Genomic DNA, 20,492 nt, shown 5'->3' on the forward strand with positions numbered 1-20,492 from the left:
CTGTAGACAATGCCTCCCATAGATAATTCAGCCACCTGTACTCATAACTCAATTCATAAGTAAAGGAAAGTCCTGTTGGCAAGTTGCTGGTAAGTAATTGGTACTTCTGAAAATGCGTTCCAGCGTTAGCTAGGGTTTTCATCACAAAAAGAGAAAATTCGATAGAGGAAAAGTAGAAAGGAACATTCTACTCTACAGAAATATTGAAACTGGCCTCAAATGGCCAGTCAATAGTTAATGGGCCAAAGGACAACTCCAGCCTAATTATTATGCCGATAAGCTGAATGGTCACTTACCATTCTAACTTGCTGTGAGTTCCTTGATGTGATTCTGAAAGAGAAATGTATAATTGTGTCACCCTAGTTTATAAAACAAAACTCAGGGGGACAATTTAAAATATTTCTTAATTCAATTGCAATATGAGTAAGTTTAATAGTTTTTGAGGTGAGGGATGTCACCTCTGGACTTTCAGGTATCCAGTATCAGCACTCATTGATTCTTTGATAGGCATCACGCAGGTCATAGATAAACTGAATGTCTGCTCTACAAATGCCTTACCTTAGTTAAAAACATCCCTAATTTCAAAACTTCTTTTATTTCAATTCTCAATGTAATCAACTCTGTGCTGTAACACAATGCAACTAGAAATCAGAAGGATATCAAATTCATTTCACCTAGAAACCTGGAACTAACAGACAGATAAAATGTGAACCTTGAGTTTAGTTTAGATTCTATCTAGTTCTAAGCTAAAAAACGAACATGTACGTTGTTGTCCCTTCCCCTTTATTACAGAGTTGTTGATATTATAAACAATATAAGCATAGTCATTTAAAGGTCATGCATCCTTAAAACATGAATCCTATTATTTTGCCAAATTATTTAATTCAAAGAACAGCTCATAACGTGTCTGCAAATTATTTTAGGTTTGTAAACTTCAGCTGAAAATGAAGTGAACCACAACAAGCTACTGAACCACCTGGGATCCACATGCATTGAAAATTTACCCCCAAGTGGATTTCAGTGTTGGCTTTGGCTAAGTTTTGTGAACTTCTTTACAGCAACAAGAAACTAACATTTAGTAACATTCACAAGGGGCTACAATGTTATAGCAGTTTTCAAACAGAATGATTTGCACTCTGATCCTAGTTTAAGTGGAGCCACATCCTTTGTATCGTATCAATTGTTGTTGGAGTTGCAAACAAGTCATAAAGCAGCAAACACACTGTGATTCAGAAAGGGTCATGTAATCATAGAGGAATTGTCTAAAGTTCTTTACCTTTCCTCAAGTACAGTTGTGGAGAGTTTCTGATACTAGCAGAATCCCATTCAAGGCCACAAATGAAATAAAAATTGAGAACCGGAAGTAACCTTTCAGCTTATCCTCATTAAACATTTCAGGTGGAGTTGCCCATGAACTTGATGTTTTTGCTATGAAGGTAACATAGCCCAATTGAAAACCAATGCATTTTTGTTCTTTAAATGTATCAGCTCACAACTTACCACTTTCACTTTTGCTGCATGTCTTCCCATCCTCTTTGAGATGGAAACCTTCCTTGCATGCACATTTGTAACTCCCTGGTGTGTTGAGGCAAATTTGGGAACACACAGTTCCATTGCTTTTGAAACATTCATCAATATCTGTTAAATCAACATGTAAAATATGACGTAGTAAATTAGTTAAACAAAAATGAAATTAAGTTGCTTTAAATTTTTCTCCAGCTTTCTTTGTGACTTAAATAATTAAGATCATGGAAGTTGAAACATATAAACCAGAAATTTCCCAGGATTAGATTCCTGGTTTGTGGTGAGTTAGCAGTGCTGAACCAACATAGTATGAAGGTGCTACAATTAACTTCAGAGTCAAGGAGAAGATTTGGCTTGATTCTTTTTGTTGATTATTACCCAGTTATGCATATTAAATTATCCATTTCAGCTCTCATCCATCCTCCAATCAATATGTGGATAGGCCACAATTCTGCCCATGGTATGGATTAAGATATGGACAACTGATATTTGAATGAGCGGAAATTTATAGGCAGTGGGCAGCATGGGCAGCAATGGAATAGTTATCCCTGGACATAACTCATGCCTAAGAATTTGAACAGATAATAAGCAGAGCCAGAGGTGGGTAATGCTTTGGAGATGGAAGTACTGGTTAGAACATGTAAATTAGGAGCAAGAGTGGGTCATTTGGATCCACAAATGGCTCTGGTAAGATCATGGTTGATCTCATTCTGGTCTAAACTCCACTTTCCTGTCTATCCCCATACACTCTGTCAACCAAAATCACTTTAACTCAACCTGAAAAACATCTAATGACTGGGCCTCTACTGCTTTCTGGAGAAGTGAACTCGACAGGGAAACACACTCCCTCATAGCTTTCCTTCACATTGAACATTGTATTATCAGAAACTGGAGCAGAAGTCAATGATATCCAGTCATCAGTTTTGCAGGTAAAGGAACAATATATTTCCTTGGCTAGACATCCAATCTGTCCCAATCCGTCCAAACTTTTATGTAGGGCAGGTGAGGTCTAGTGTTGTAAATTTGCTATTGTGAATCTCTTCCTTTTACTCTGAATATAGAAGCTTTTGCAATCTGTTTTTTTTTAAACATTTCTTTACTAGTTTTCTTCTATTTTAATTTTTTTTCATTCTTGCTTTCTTGGACATTCTTTTCCAAATTCTAATTTCTCCCAATCCTCAAACTTCTTTTTCTGAACATATGAACAGTCCAAAGATGTGCGGGTCAGGTGAATTGGCCATGCTAAATTGCCCGTAGTGTTAGGTAAGGGGTATATGTTGGGGTATGGGTGGGTTGCGGGTCGGTGTGGACTTGTTGGGCCGAAGGGCCTGTTTCCACACTGTAAGTAATCTAATCTAATATGTACACTATTGTAAGTTTTTCCTTTAACGTATTATCATCTTTAATACCTATTGTTAGCTACAGTCAGGCCACTTGTCCAATTTTTGTTTCTTACGGAACAGTATATTTATTAAGTATTATGGATTATATCTTAACATATTTGCATTGCCTATCTACTGTCAAATCATGAATCTTGGAAAATACTTTCCTCATTTTGAGGGACTGATGATGATGACAGTGACTGTGCTACCATTTAATTTATTTTTCAAATTTCTAGGGTGGCACGGTGGCTCAGTAGTTAGTACTGCTGCCTCACAGCACTAGGGCCCCAGGTTCAATTCCAGCCTCGGGCAACTGTCTGTGTGGAGTTTGCACATTCTCCTCTGTCTGAGTGCACTTCCTCTGGGTTTCTCCCACAGTCACAAAGATGTGCAGCTCATGTGAATTGGCCATGCTAAATTGCCACCTCGTGTTAGGTGCATTAGTCAGAGGGAACTGGGTCTGGTGGACTACTCTTTAGAGGGTTGGTGTGGACTTGTTGGGCAGAAGGGCCTTGTTTCTATGCTGTAGGGAAGCTAATCTCAATTAACTCAGCTCTTGTAACTACATATTTCACATTGAATGATTGTCCCTGGTGCACTTACCTCAGACTAAGTAATAATCAGCCAACTTATTTTAGATGCAAAATATAATTATTCAGGAACTATGAGCTTGATACAGTTTGTGAATTCCATTAAAAAGATTTGCAAGTGTAGCTGAAGGCAAGAATATGCTTGGAAGGTGCTTGACGCTGTGGTATTTGTACAGGTGGGAAGGTTGAGATTGATATGAATTCAATGGTTGAAGTGCTTATACTGACCAATACAATATGGCTTCTCTCTGTTCCTGTGTTTCACGCGATCAAAGTAATATCCCAGGTAACATGTACACAGAACTCTGCCAAAATTATCAGTACACTGTTGTTCACATGGAGCTCCTGAGCAGACGTCATAATCTGAAACAGAAACAAAAAGATAGGTATCACTAGATGAAAATATCATAGAAAACACAGAGCTTCAAGATTATACTGGAAAATAAACCATTTGTTAATATCCCAGGTTGCTTAGATTTGGTACACTTGCCATGTAAAATAAATGGCAATGATTTCTTTTTATAAAAGTTCAGAAAGTAACAAATCCAAATTTGACTGTGGTGAATTTGGAGGAGCAGCAAGTAGTGAAGAGAAATGTTACTGTTCTTAGAGGATTCTGAAATTGGCGGGTATGACCAACTGAAACAAAGCACAGGTCAATAGAGATGAAGGTTTAACAGTTTATGTCAAAGCAGAAAGCAAAATAGGCAGTGAAGGATTTACAGTTCAATACCGTTCTGTAGGAATCATTTGGACTGTCTGGGTGAATTTTCACATTTACTCTTAGACCCAAACTGGGCATGAGTGAACCAACTACCAATCATAAAATTCACATCTATTTTCATCTTATTTATATCCAGCTGCAGTTGTGTCACATGTTGCAGGTTGTTCTAAAAAAAATTGTAATTCTGTGATTCCAGAAGGAGCTCCTTTTACTCACACAGGAGTCTTCTCATGCACAAATGGTCCCTCCAAATACATTGTATGGTGTTTGTCTACACCACTTTAGATCTCCTTTGTGACTTACATTCTGCTAAAAATGTGCCAGTTTAAGCCAACACCCCCATGGTTGCCTTGCCTTTTGTTTTGCATGTTCCATCCAGTTTAGTTCTGTAGTGATGGCACTGATAGTTTTGTTCCTTCCCTCGAACACTGTCTACAGCTCTCCATTATTATCAAAGAAGCTATCCCTCTCTAGTGATTGACTATGAGATCCTTAATTGGGGTTGTTAACCCTGGGATAATTAGGGAGCCCCAGCTGACAGATATAAACAGTAGAAGCAGCAACCATTCGAAGGTTCTCAGCATCAAGCAGAACCTAGTTTAAATATTCCCATATGTTTCCTTTTAATCCTATCATATTCCAACTGTTATACAATTCTATTTTTTTTGTTTTGCAAATCATAAAGTCATATATATGTGGAGATTTCTGTAATATAAATTATACATGTGAAAAAGTAAGAACTTCCTTTTTTGCAAAATACGGTGTTACTAATTGACCATTTTCATGATTGTTTCTAAGGCTATACCTTGCACATAACTTTGAGGATTGAGATCTTTCTAACTAAAAATAGTCTGAATTCTGATTGTAAATGCTTTCATTGATTTTGACTGTATCAGTGATAATGAAATATTTGATTCTTTGAAGTCTCTTGAAGTTCTATGTTTTGCAGAAAATATAGTAATGTTGCTGTGAACAGAAAAGATTAAAGTGTACTCTTAGAGAAAAAAAACAGGAGATTCAGAGAGCTGGTTGGTTTGATCTCTGAGCTGTGCACACGTGAGTAAAGGGTAATGGATATTAGCCTCTGTGCAGAAACTCATAATGACTTTCAACACTCTCTAGCAAGGACATAAAGTAAGTGCCACAAGTCCTTGATCCTCATACACAAAGTTTGTCCACAGTTAAAATTGTTTTAAGAACATCAAAACATTGAAAACAAATTAAAGAGACTTATCACATTACTTTTTCACAGAATTTCATTGGCCAGCATCAATGTCATGGGTGACTCAACAATCATTGGTATAACTGTTCCATAAAATTGGAAGTGGTTTGTTGCAAAGGCTTAAACATGAAAGTTCAGCAAATTTTGATTTAGGACTGGAGCAACAGGCAAATTACTAAATATTTAGACCATTCACTGATATTAAAGAACTCTCCCATTCTGTGAGACAGATCGGACCTTTGATAGCAGGCTTGTACTTTAGCAGTAGGGGATGATGAGGATAGGCAATTATTTCTGCTGCCGGGTTAGTGACTGCAGAAGAAAATGACCTTGCCAGCGCTACAAAACCACAAGATCCTGCCTCGTCCTCTCCCTGCAGAATTCAAAAGCTGTATTAATTACCCATCTCAGCTTGTATCCTGCGATATTATATATCTCCTTATAAGGATGATCAGTAATGAGGAAGAGGAGAAGATGATAATGATTCTAAGAAGGTAAGGCAGAACATCATATTCCTGAATGATGAAGGTTATAAAGGGAAGGAAGACAATGGTGAAGATGGAGAAAAGTCTGCCACAGGTGGAGAAAAGTCTAAAACCAAAATTCTACACCATCAACCTCTGCTGCACTCCTCACAAAGTCATCTCCCAAAATTATTACTATTTTTCCTTGACTAATGATCCAGAAATGATTCCATACCATGGGTGCTGGGAATTTAAATTCTGTTAAATAAAATAAAATAAATCTGTAATAAAAAGTGACAGCAATGGTACCACAAGATGATTGTATTCTCATAAAAATCCTTCTGGTTCAGTGGCATCCTTTAGGATGAGAAATCTGCTTTACCTGCTTCAGCCTGCAAGGAGGTGACTCTTAATTTCCTTCTGAAATATCCAAACAAGGCACTCAATTGTAAAGGGATGGTTAATAATTGCTGATCTTGCCAACAATATCCAAATCCTGGGAATGGATTAATTGGACGTTCATCCAAGGAACTTGGTTCTAGTGATGACTTGGACACTTGATTCACAAAGAATGAAGAAGCCTAAGGAATAGGTGAGGGTGTGCTACCATTCCTGTGAACATGTGCATTGCATGAAAGGGTATTTAAATCAGATTTTGCATATTAGGTATATTTTATATCATATATACTATTACTTGCATAAACTTTTCAGGATTACAGAGAATGAAAGCAAAGGAACGAAACAAATTGAAATAAAAGCAGAAATTGTTGGTGAAACTCAACAGATCTGGCAGCATCTGTGGATAGAAAGCAGAGTTAATGTTTCACTTACCAATCCAGTGACTTTTCATCAGAATCCATTTTCTGATGATCAATCAATGGATTCAAATTGTTAACTTAAAACTTTAACTCTGCTTTCTCCCCACTAACGCTCTGGACCTATTGAGTTGCACCAACAATTTTTGTTTTTTTCAGACCTCCACAGTCTGCAGTTTTTTATTTCAATTTAGAATTGGATGGGCACAAAGGGAATCGATTCATTTTCTCACAAATTTAAGGAAAGTTACAATTTATCAGAGAACTCTTTCCAATTCTCCTTCCTCCTACCTGTTGGGTTACAGAACCTGTACGTCACAAGGTATTTGCCCTTCATATTATAAATATCTCACACATTATGAATCAATGTAAAGAGGTTTTTGATTTGATGCTCATATAAGTTATGAATCCAATGTGGACTGGCTCAAATTTGGACAGGGTATTGAAAACTATCACCACAAGGAATACAAATCTTACATTGGCTTTGTTCTAGCTGCAGTATAGCTCTCATTTAGAAAGAACTTCAATTAACTGTATGAACAAAAAATTCTTCAGGAATGTGGCTCTGTTCCTACCAGTGATTATTAATAATTGTAACATAAGAATGGTCTGTTCATGAAAAAAAAAGAATATTCCATCTATTTGCTTGAAGTTACTAGTCTTATTTTACATTGTTATCACATCTCTTAGCCTATAAATGTCAGTTCAATTCTTGACATTGAACATAGAACATTACAGCATACTATGGTCCCTTCGGCCATCGATGTTGCGCCGACCTGTGGAACCAATCTGAAGCCTATCTATCCTACACGATTCTATCTCAATCCATATGTTTATCCCTTAAAGTTACATTTAAATGCCCTTAAAGTTGGTGAGTCTATTGCTGTTGCAGACAGTGCGTTCCAAGCTTGTACTACTTTCTGAGTAAAGAAACTACCTCTGAAATCTGTCCAATCTCTAGCACCTCTCAATTTATACCCATGTCTCCTCATGCTAGTCATCACCTTCCAAGGAACAAGGCTCTCGCTATCCACCCTATCTAACCCTCTGATTATATGTCTCAATTAAGTCCCCTCTCAACCTGCTTCTCTCCAATGAAAACAGCCTCAGATCATTCAGCCTTTTCTTATAAGACATTCCCTCCATAGCAGGCAACATGCTAGTAAATTTCCTCTGAACTCTTTCCAAAACTTCTACATCCTTCCTATAATGTGGTGACCAGAACTGTATGCAATACTCCAAGTGGGGCTGCACCAGAATTTTGTGCAGCGTAGCATGACCTCATGGCTCAGAACTCAATCCTCTACCAAGAAAATCTAACACACTGTATACCTTCTTAACAACCCTATCAACTTGGGTGGTAACTTTCAGGGATCTATGTACATGGACACTGAGATCTCTCTGCTCTTCTACACTACCAAGAATCTTACCATTTGCCCAGTAGTCTTTATTCCTGTTATCCTTCCAAAGTGAACCACCTCACACTTTTCTGCATTAACCTCCATTTGCCAGCTCTCAGCCCAGTGCTGCAGTTTATCTATGCCATCCTGTAACATTCAGCACTATCCACAACTCCACCGATCTCCACCGACTCCATCTCATTTAGATTCCACAGGTTTAGACCATGGTACTAATTCTAAATGTGTGTTATGAATACATTGGCATTTCTTCAATGGAAGCCAATGAATTTGTCCCAAATCTCTGGATGTCACTTACCTTCTGGGATACATTGGCCAAGAACGAATTTATAACCTCGACAGCATTTTTTCCTGAAATAGAAAATGGATATTTATTGTTTAGGACAGGATCACACAGCTGAGTTTATATGAAAGCAATCATATAATATACCATGATTTAGATTGTTAGTTGCTCCAATCATTTTAAAATAAACACTGAAAATGAAGTGCTAGATTTTTTGGAGGAGTCACAATCTCATGTGGGTTACCATTCCAGATCTTGGTTCTTTTTTTTAAAAAATGAAGCTGACACCCAATGGCATAGGGACTTGGGGCGTAGGTGGGTGGAAAACAAGCTATCCTGTAAAGTAATGCAGTGCTTAGGGTTGGCCAGGGTGAGTGGGAGAAATTCGGTTAGGTCGGATGGGGGAGGTGTTGGTTGTGGGAGTTTTGTGTTCAGTGGAGACATTGTGAGGAGGGTTTGGGTTGACCCCAGCAGTGGGGTGAATTGGAGTGAGGTGTCGGGTCGGGTTCAGCAGAAAGGGAGGCAACTGTCGGGTCGGGTTCAACAGCTAAGGGAGGCAGGTTGGGTCATGTCCAGACCAATGGCTGGGAGTGGGGTAGTGGGTGGAGTTTTGGTCAGCTACCCTGGGAATTAGATCAGGTCTAGCTAGTGGGTGGGTCAGGAAGTGGGGGTGAGGAGGAGTCACAGATTAGATTACTTACAGTGTGAAAACAGGCCCTTCAGCCCAACAAGTCCACACCGACTCTCCGAAGAGCAACCCACACCGACCATTCCCCTACATTTACTCTTTCACCTAACATTACGGGCAATTTTGCATGGCCAATTCACCTAACCTGCACATCTTTGGACTATGGGAGGAAACCGCAGACACAGGGAGAATGTGCAAACTCCACACAGACAGTTGCCCGAGGCAGCAGTGCTAATCACTGAGTCACCATGCCACCCTGATGTGTACAGCACTGAAGCAGACCCTTCAGTACAACTCATTCATCCTAAAGAAATCTAGTCCTATTTGCCAGCATTTGGCCTATAGCCCTCTAAACTCTTCATATTCATGTACCATCCAGATGCCTTTTAAATTGTGTAATTGTACCGGCCTCCACCACTTCCTCTGGCAACTCATTCCAGACATGCATCACCTTCTGGGTGAAAAAGTTGCCCCTTAGGCTCCTTTTAACTCTTTCCCACCTCACTATAAACCTATGTCTTCTAGTTTTGGAATCCCCCACCCTCAGGAAGAAACCTTGTCAATTCACCCTATCCATGACCGTCACGATTTTATAAACCTTTATAAGGTCACCCTTCAGCCTCCGACGCTCCAAGGTAAACAGCCCCAACTTATTCAGCCTCTCCCTGTAGCTCAGATCCTCCAACCCTGGAAACATCCTTGTAATTTGTTTTAAAACCCCTTTAAGTTTCACAACATCTTTCCTACAATAGAGAAACCAGAATGCCATGCAATATTCCAAATATGGCCTAACCAATGTCCTGTACAGCTGCAAAATGACATCCCAACTCCCCTTTCCAAAATGCAGCACCTGATATTTTTTCTAAATTAAACTCCATCTGCAACTCCTCTGCCCATTGGCCCATTTGATCAAGATCCCGTTGTACTCTGAGGTAACCTTCTTTGCTGTCTACTATACCTCCAGTTTTGGGGTCATCTGCAAACTTACTAACCATATTTCCTACATTCACATTCAAATCATTTATAAAAATGATGAAAAGCAGTGGACCCAGCACTGAGTGTTTTGGGTTAAGTCCTACCTGCTCAGAGGTGTGTCATCGCATGTCTGAACAGGTTGATTAGAAGTTTGTATAAGGATATGAGAGGTGAGATGATAAAGCATTGAAGAGGAAGGGTAACACTGTGGCTGGGGGTGGGGGGAGGTGGTTGAGTCAACAATAATCAGCATCACCCTGGCTTTGTTTGGAATACAGACAACTACTACATCTGACATTAAAGCAAATGGGGTCAAGAGGAAGGAAACAATTAACAATTATCTTTCCATCGCTTACATATGACCATAAAACATAGGAGCAGAAATTAGGCTATTGAATTTGCTCTGCCATTCAATCATGGCTGATAAGTTGTTCAAGTCCATTCTCCCACTTTCTCTCCATAACCCTTAATCACCTTGATAATCAAGAACCTATCTATCTCAGTCTTAAATACACTCAATGACCTGGTTTTCTGTGACAATGGATTTTACAGGAGCTTGTCACTTCACACCTTGGACCATAAAACCGTTATCTGATATAAAACATTGATTTTCTTGGATACTGTAAGGTGTGAGGGTGAAGGGAGAGGTACTAACTATTTCCGCCACATACACAAACTGCTATGGCATATGCACCAAAACAATAGATATTTGAATTTTAGGGTAATGACATTGTACACGTATCCCATTGACCTCCCTCTGGTGTTTGCAGGTCCCAGTGTTTGGAGGAGACTGGTTAACTGATATTTGTAAGCTATCTGATCATATTATTGAGAGGTGTGATGTTATTCACAAAAGCTCATTGAAACAGTCACCAATGGATCCAGGCACAGAAGCTATGGTTACCCTGTGGCCAATGCATACAGTTGCTACATGAATGGATGAGGAACGCACATGTCCACAAGCCCAGTGCCAGCAGCAACTGCCAGCCAATGTGGAGCTGATCAATATTGCAGAACTTTCATTCTGAGGTACCTCATGTTGCTCAGAAGATGCTGGGAAGCCACAGCTGCCCATTTTCCATGTGATTCTGTGCAGTGGCAGTGGTTATACTCTATCCAGAGATTGAGGGTGAAACTCCATTCTGCCTCCAACACTTCCTTCACTGAGGCAAACTAGAAACATAGAATATTGTCGACATTGGGTTTCCATGCACGTCATTGTCTGGGGCTTTGTACCAGTCTGTCCAGGTACAGGACGTTGCTGCATCCTCAGCATCTTTGCTCCAAACATCTAGAGGATGCACTGAGACCATGGGATGGATGATGGGGATCTGTAGTGTTGTGATGATGATGATTACTGGACCATTCTAATAAATATCTTCTGTAGTCCTTCCAAAGGCATCACATCTGCCCTAAGGTGTGTTGGCCAGAATTGGGTACAATATTACAGTTGGGAAGTCAGACTGAAAATTCAAAACAGGCAAAAAAAAGACTGCCACAGAGAAATATTGTGAGAAACAGATTGGCTTGTTGGTCTGAATAATGCTTTCCTGCTTCTTAAAATTCAGTTCACTGAAGTGCAAGTCAATTAGCTATTTTCATTTGGAATGTATGAAATCCTTGTATTTAATCCTGAGAGTTTCTGTCTACTGATAATGGTTAACCAGACGTTGAACATGACAATCGACACTTTCAAGTCAACACTATCCTGAGCAAAAGATTCAGTTGAGTTCTGCAGCAATTACAGTTCAAACGTACAGTGCAAGGATAATTGATTTTCTCTAATATGTCAAAGATGCCTTTGTAATTTTTAATGTATACATAGTCCAGTAGTTTTCACAAGGGAATTATAAAAATTGCATTGTATTCACTTGTTTAATTTATGTAAAAATACATGTTAACCATGAGAAAACTTATTTAATACTCATGTAATGGGACATAATCCTCAGGCTTTTTATTCAAAATTCATACAGAGTTTCTGGCAAGCAACCATCACAAACAGTATCATCCTTCTTTTAAGAATAAATGAGGTTACAAGAAAGTGAAGAACTGAATATCTAAGGTAAATGAAATGAAATTGCATTCATTAGTTTGGCTAAGGAAGGATTTAAAAATGAAATACCCACATATATGAAAAGAATGACAGGATTGTTGAAATGTTTCAGTCAGTACCACAAGACATGCTTTGGTCAGGTTTCTGCTAATTCTATGAAAAAAAGTGACTTTATCATTCCAGGGAATGTAGTTAATTATTTCAGAATTTAAAATTAGAAATATATGGAGAGTAACACTGTTGAAGTGTGCAACCTCATCTACAACTCAACTAAATATGAGAAGCCTGCAGATGCTGGAGATCACAGCTGCAAATGTGTTGCTGGTCAAAGCACAGCAGGCCAGGCAGCATCTCAGGAATAGAGAATTCGACGTTTCGAGCATAAGCCCTTCATCAATATGAGAAGCATCCAACTTCGTCCTCAGGCCTCTATTTAACTACTTGGACAGTATAAAAGGTATTAGAAGATCCATTATAAATCACTGGTGAGACCTCGGCTGGTGTAATGTATCAAGATCTGGCCAGCAGTTTCCAAAGGATATCAAAGCCTTTACATTGACAGAGAAGATTTATAAGAAAAAGCCCATTGATGAGGGACTATAGCAATCCAGGTTAATTATTTAGAACAGAAAAGATTAAGGTCAGCTATTATAGAGGTGCTCATAGATACGAGGAGTTGATAAAATAAATAATGAAAAACTAAGTTTTCCAGCCCCCTTCATTTCCAGAGAACAGTCATACAGAACTCATGCATTCCTTATTTTACTCCTTCTTGGGTCCTCACCCACAGCTCTTCCTCTGATACGTGAAAATGCCATCAGTGCTGCTTCAATAATAGACAAATAGACAATAGGTACAGGAGTAGGCCATTCAGCCCTACAAGCCAGCACCACCATCCAGATAATCATGGCTGATCATCCACAATCACTATCTTGTTCCTGCTTTTTCCCCATAACCTATGATTCCATTATCTTTAAGAACTCTATCCATCTCTTTCTTGAAAGTATCCAGAGACTTGGCCTCCACTACCTTGTGGGGCAGAGCCTTTCATATATCCACCACTCTCTGGGTTTATCCTCCTTCTAAATGGCCTACTCCTTATTTTTAAACTGTCTCCTCTGGTTTGGCACTCACCCATCAGTGGAAATATCCTTCCTGCCTCCACAGTGTCCAATCCTTTAATAATCTTATACATCTCAATCAGATCCCGTCTCATCCTTCTAAACTCAAGTATATACAAGCCCAGTTGCTCCAATCTTTCAATATATGATAGTCCCAACATTCTGAGAATTGACCTCGTGAACTCGCTCAATAACCAGAATGTCCTTCCTCAAATTTGGAGACCAAAACTGCATACAGTACTCCAGGTGCAGTCTCACCAGGGCCGTGTACAGCAGCAGAAGGGCCACTTTGCTCCTATACTCAATTCCTCTTGTTATGAAGGCCAGCATGCCATTAGCTTTCCTCACTGCCTGCTGTACCTGCATGCTTTTTTTTTGATGAGTGATGTACAAGAACACCTAGGTCTTGTTGTACTTCCCCTTTACCTAACTTGACTCCATTTAGATAGTAATCTGCCTTCCACCAAAGTGGATAACCACACATTTATCCACATTAAACTACATGTGCCATGCATCCGTCCACTCACCCAGCCTGTCCAAGTCACCCTGTATTCTCATAATATCCTCCTTACATTTCACCCTGCCACCCAGCTTTGTATCATCAGCAAATTTGCTAATATTACTTTTAATACCTTCACCTATATCATTTATGTATACTGTAAACAGCTGTGGTCCCAGCACCAAACCTTGTGGCACCCCACCGGTCATTGCCTGCCATTCCAAAAGGGACCTGTTTATCACTACTCTTTGCTTCCTGCTCTCATCTGGAATTGGAAAAAATCATCAGCTTTGCTCCCAAATTCAAATTATCTCTCACCTGCAGCTGGTCTATCGTTTACTCTTCACTTCTTTTTCATTTCACCCGATGAAGGAGCAGCCCTTTGAGAGCATGTTGTCTCAAATAAACCTATTGGACTATAAACTGGTGTCATGTGACTTTTGACTTTGTCCACTCTCGTTCAACACCAGCACCTCCACATCATAGCTTTTCTTCTTTGACTTTGTTGTTTCTGTTTCTGGGGATATCCTATCCACCAATATCCATTACAAACTCACAGAATCCCACAGTTGATCAAATATGCTTCCTCACAACTTGATTCTTGCAATTATTTCATTCTCCGACTTCACCATCGCTACCTCACCTATTCCAAAGCTGTCACCTTCCACAGGGGGCTTCTAATATATTCTTCAACTCTTCAACTGAGAATTCCCCCTCACTAAGTTTGTTTCCATATCCACACATGTTTTCCATCTCACCCCTTCATTTCCCACCTTTCACAATTTCTTTGACTTTTTCTCTGACCATCCTCACCATCTGTCCCATCCACTCTTCCTCCCCCTTTGTCAACAGAGTAAAAAACATAATTTTCCAGCCCTTCACTTCCAGAGAACAGTCATACAGAACTCAAAATGCTAACTCTGCTTCTTTCTTCACAGATGCTGCCAGACCTACTGACTTCCTCCACAATTTCCTGTTCTTACTACAGGATGTTGGTCTGCTGAAAACTGGGACCGCGATGAGGAGAGTTATCTAAGCTCCTGAAGAAAGGCAAACATTTCAAAAGCAAACTGGGTTAAGTGCCGCAGGCAAGGAATATGGATAAGGTATCAGGAAGGATAAGCAATTCCATGTTTTTTGACACAATGGTGAACCCCTCTGTTAATTAAATCAAACACCCAGAAAACCTCACCTCACCTTGTATGTGTTAAAGTATGAGTGACAGAGAATTCCCAAATTCCACTAAAGAATTCCCAAATTCCATTAAAGAAAATAGCATCAATTTATTTTTGAACATTAAAAGTGAACATTAAACAACAACTATTCACAACTCGAAGCACCCCCCTTTCTCTTTACTGCTAAATCCCTGCTTCCAACTCTAGTACAATACACTGTTCCAATAAGACACTTCTTAAAATTATATCAACCTAATTTCAAAACCACACAGCCGATGTCATCTTCTGTGACTTCACTCTTCTGGCTACTAAATTCCCTGGGTCATCTTCTTGCTTTGTACAGCGAGAAAGTTTCATTTGAAAAGGTACCTTTGACAGAGAATGTTTCCTAATTTCTTGGATCTATCTTGATGGTAGTTGCTTTCTTTCTAATTTTCAAAATGTCTGCATTTTTATATCTCCAACATTGAATCATCTCATTGGTTCACTGTTGGCAAAACAATAAATTCAAACTTGATTTGGTTTTAGTATCCTGGGGCATAATTTAAACTGATTGGTTAAATTCAAATTGTTGTCAAAACAGCAACCAAAACTCAGGTATCCATTTCACAGCCAACAGTTACATATTTTCAATTTTCCAGTACATTCTAGGCCTGCCATCTAGTCATGTACACAGGTGCTTGTAAGCTCTCAGTTCAGGGCAGCATTCACTCTCTCTTAAAGGTACAGTACACACCCTCAATTTCATAACACACAAAGGCATCAGATTTCTGACTGAATTAGGTAATAGGGCAGCATAATGATGCCTGTTGTCACATGGATGCATGGTGGTTCCATGCTAGTTTAGTGATTATACCAGATCTGGCTTCTCTATGTTATTGAACTGAACTCTCTCTCTGCACTGCTTCACTCATTACTAACGGTCAACATTAAAGGTGGTTATGAAGGGCAAATACTACTGATGCAGCCTGAGGTTATTTCCATCTAACTTTGTGAGGTATTAGCACTTATCTCATATGACACCTTTGACTTGCTCATGTAACTGCAGTTATTATCTCATTAGTAACATATTTGTACAGTACAAAAAGCTTTCTGGCTTATTGAGTGTGCACAATCAAAAGAAATCTATCAGCTATCTACACGAATACCATATTATAGCACTTGGCCCGTAGCCTTGAATGTTATGGCATTTCAAATGCTTATCTACATATGTTTTAGAGGACGAGAGGTTTCCCACCTCTACCTGGACTCCTCCAGTGGAAAAAGTGAGGACTGCAGATGCTGGAGACCAGAGTTGAAAAATGTGGTGCTGGAAAAACACAGAAGGCCAGGCAGCATCCAAGGAGCAGGAGAATCGACGTTTCAGGCATCAGCCTCATTCCTGAAGAAGGGCTTGTGTGCCAAGCGGGCTGAGATAAAAGGTAGGGGGGAGGGAATTTCGGGGTGGGGCGCTGGGAGTACGATAGGTGGAAGGAGGTGAGGGTGAGGGTAATAGGCCGGAAAGGCGGTGGGGGCACAGAGGTCGGGAAGAAGATTGCGCGTCAAGAGGGCGATTGGGGGTTGGGACTGAGATATGGTGGGGGGAGGGGAAATGAGGAAGCTGGAGAAATCTACATTCATCCCGTGTGGTTGGAGGGTTCCTAGGCGGAAGATGAGGCGCTCTTCCTCCAGGCGTCGTGTGGTCAGGGTCTGGTGATGGAGGACACCAAGGACCTGCATGTCCTTGGCGGAGTGGAAGGGGGAGTTAAAGTGTTCAGCCACGGGGCGGTTGGGTTCATTGGTGCGGGTGTCCCAGAGGTGTTCCCTGAAATGTTCTGCAAGTAGACGGCCTGTCTCCCCAATGTAGAGGAGACCACATCGGGTGCAATGAACACAGTAAATGATGTGTGTGAAGATGCAGGTGAATTTGCGATTGAAATGGAAGGATCCATTGGGGCTTTGGAGGGGGGTGAGGGGGGAGGTGTGGGTACAAGTTTTGCACTTCTTGCGGTTGCAGGGGAAGATGCCAGGAGTGGAGGTTGGGTTGTTGGGGGGTGTGGACATGATGAGGGAGTCGCGGAGGGAGTGGTCTCTCCAGAACGCTGATAGGAGTGGGGAGGGAAATATATCCCTGGTGGTGGGGTCTGTTTGGAGGATGAAATGATGTATCCGGAGGTTGGTGGAGTGGAAGGTGAGGACCATTGGGGTTCTGTCCTGATGGCGATTGGAGGGGTGGGGTTCAAGGGCGGAAAGTGGAGGAGATGCAGTGGAGAGCATCGTTGACCACATCAGAGGGGAAATTTTGGTCTTTGAAGAAGGAAATATCAGCGTCCCGGAGATACCACCCCCTCCGCGACTCCCTCATCAGGTCCACCCTCCCCACCAACCCAACCTCCACTCCCGGCACCTTCCCCTGCAACCGCAAGAAGTGCAAAACATGAGCCCATACCTCCCCCCTCACGTCCCTCCAAGGCCCCAATAAATCTTCCCACATCCATCGCAAATTCACCTGCACCTCCACACACATCATTTACTGTATCTGTTGCATCTGATGTGGTCTCCTCTACATTGGGGAGACAGGCCGCCTACTTGCAGAACATTTCAGGGGACACCCCGCACCAACCAACTTAACCGCCCCGTGGCTGAACATTTTAACTCGCCCTCCCACTCTGCCAAGGACATGCAGGTCCTTAGGCTCCTCCATTGCTAGAGCCTGACCACATGATGCCTGGAGGAAGAGCGCCTCATCTTCCGCCTAGGAACACTCCAACCATACAGGGTGAATGTAGATTTCTCCAGCTTTCCTCATTTCCCCTCCCCCCACCTTACCTTAGTCCCAACTCTCGGATTCAGCACCACCCTCTTGACCTGCAATCTTCTTCCCCCACCTCTCCGCCCCCACCCCCTCTCCAGCCTACCGCCCTCACCCTCACCTCCTTCCACCTATTGTATTCCCAGCACCCCTCCCCCAAATTCCCTTCTGCCTACCTTTTATCTCAGCCCGCTTGGCACACCAGCTTCATTCCTGAAGAAGGGCTTATGCCTGAAACGTTCGATTCTCCTGCTCCTCAGATGCTGCCTGGCCTGGTGTGTTTTCCCAGCACCACATTTTTCAACTCCTCCAGTGGATCCAACAGCACGGATAACAGTTTTAGCCACATAATATTAAGAAAATGTTGGAAACACTGCTGAGCTGTGGGTCCCGAGAACATTCCGGTAATAATATTGAAGACTTGTGCTCCAGAAGTCACTGCTCCCCTAGACCAGCTCTTCCAGGACAGTTGCAACACTGGTATCTCCACAATAATGAAAAATTACATAAGTATGTACTGTACACAAAAATCAAGACAAATTCAGCCCAATCAATAACCACCTAATCAATCAGTCTACTCCTGATCATCAGTAAAGTGATGGTAGGAGTCATCAACAGTGCTATCAAGCAGCACCCGCTCAGCACTAACCTGCTCAGTGATGCACAGTTTGGCTTCCGCCAGGGTCTCTCAGCTCCTGACCTCATTACCTTGCTTCAAACATGAATTCCAGAGATGAGGTGAGAGTGACAGTACTTGACATCAAGGCTACATTTAACCTAATGTGACATCAAGCAGCCCTGGCAAAACTGGAAACATTGGTATCAGGAGCAAACTCTCTGCTGATAGGTTTCAAGTGGCACATTGGAAGATGGTTATGGTTGTTGGAGATCGGTCATCTCAGCTCCAGGACATCTGTGCAGGAGTTCCTCAGGGTAGTGTCCTAGACCCAATACACTTCATCTGCTTCATTAATGACCTTCCCTCCATAAGGTCAGAAGTGAGTGCTCGCCAAATATTACACAATGTTCAGCATTATTCACAACTCCTCAGGTACTGATGCTGTCTGTGTTCAAATGCAACAGAATCTGGACAATATCCAGACTTGGGCTGAAAAGTGACAAGTAACATTTGCACACAACAACTGCCAAGCAATAACATTTCCAATAACAGACATTCTAACCATCACATCTTGTCAATCCCTCACTATCAACATCCTGGAGTTTACCATTGACTAGAAACTCAACTGGGCTCATTTCATAACCAGCATCTGCAGTCCTTGTTTTTACCTCATTTCATAAAGACAGTGGCTACAACAGCAGGTCAGAGGTTAAGAATCCTGAAGTGAATAACTCACCTCCTGACTCCCCAAAGCCTGTCCACCATCTACAAGGCATGAAACAGAACTATGATGGAATACTACCCTCTAGCCTGGGTCGATGCAGCTCTAATAACACTCAAGAAGCTTGACACCATCCAGGGCAAAGCAGCCCAATTGATTTGCACCACCATACACAAATATCCACTCTAGCCACCATTGACACTCTCAGCAGCAGTGTGTACTATCTACAGGATGCATTGCAGAAATTCACTAAAAATCCTTAGGCAACACTTTCCAAACCCACGACTACTTCCATCTAGAAAGCCAAATGCAGCAGAAACATGGTATTACCACCTTCTGCAAGTTCCTCTTCAAGCCATTCACTGTGCTTACTTGTAAATATATTGCCATTCCTTCACTGTTGCTGGGTCAAAATCCTGGAATTCCCTCCCTAATGGTATTGTGGGTCAACCCCCAGTAAGTGGACTGCAGTAGTTCAAGAAGGCAGTTTACTACCATCTTCTCGGGACCAACCAGCGACAGGCAATAAATGCTGGCCAGCCAGAAATGGCCATGTCACACAATTCCAGATGCTTACCACCCTCAAAATGAAAAACATCTTTCCTTGAATCCCGTTAAATCCTTCTGCCCTTCCTTCAAATGATACCCCTGATCATTAATCCTTCAGTTCAAGTCCAGTTCGCTGATGATACCTTTATTATTGATGGTGGAAATTCCATGATAGCAATGCTATTGGATTTCAAGGGGAGATGGTAAGATGTTCTCTTGTTGGAGATCACCATTGTCAACCACTTTGGTAGAATGTTATTTGTTATTTATCAGCCCAAGCCTTTATGTGTCCAGGATAGACACAAACTACTTGATTATCCAAGGAAGGGAGTTGAACACTGGTTCAATCATCAGAAAGAACCCAAATTACATTTGTGACCAAAATACAGTAGTGCCTCGACTTACGAACTTAATCCGTTCCGGGACCCGGTTCGCGAATCAAAAAGTTCGCAAACTGAATCAATTTTCCCCATGTTTGGAAAGCGTTCACAGCGCATACTTCAAAGACGAACTGCGCACGTGCCAAAGATGAACTGAATGAGATCACGCGGGGCCCGAGAGCTTTTGCGTTCAACAAGCGCATAGAAAATCAGAACAATGAAGCCACATCGTCGCACACGGGCTTTTTGCGCTCGTACCTTCGCTCGTACCTTGAATTTTGTACGTTTGTTGAAGCTAAATTTTATGTACAATCCTGTTCGTAAACCGATTTGTTCGTGAATGGGGTCGTTCGTATGTCGAGGCACTACTGTAACTTGGGTTGACTTCTTTCACTCTATCATTTATGGAACTAGTTAGAAGTCACATGGAGCAGGCTCTGGTCATTTGTAACCTAAAATGGTAATTTGGTTCAATGGATGCCCTGATAATCTGGTTTGC

At 41.2% G+C, this 20,492-nt stretch overlaps 1 protein-coding gene across 2 annotated transcripts in view; it reads right to left on the reverse strand.

Annotated features, from left to right (window-relative positions):
* Positions 1–20,492, reverse strand: part of ccbe1 (collagen and calcium binding EGF domains 1) — a 286,760-nt gene that overhangs the window by 23,942 nt on the left and 242,326 nt on the right. For both annotated transcript variants that reach the window (XM_060829209.1, XM_060829199.1), the window contains exons 3-5: positions 8,438–8,490; positions 3,725–3,859; positions 1,501–1,638 (exon numbers count right to left, since the gene is read on the reverse strand). In XM_060829209.1, the coding sequence (XP_060685192.1) occupies positions 1,501–1,638; positions 3,725–3,859; positions 8,438–8,490 (326 nt within the window). The remainder of the gene's footprint in view (positions 1–1,500; positions 1,639–3,724; positions 3,860–8,437; positions 8,491–20,492) is intronic.

The sequence above is a fragment of the Hemiscyllium ocellatum genome, chromosome 1 (assembly GCF_020745735.1).
Source record: "Hemiscyllium ocellatum isolate sHemOce1 chromosome 1, sHemOce1.pat.X.cur, whole genome shotgun sequence".
Classification (NCBI taxonomy): domain Eukaryota; kingdom Metazoa; phylum Chordata; class Chondrichthyes; order Orectolobiformes; family Hemiscylliidae; genus Hemiscyllium; species Hemiscyllium ocellatum.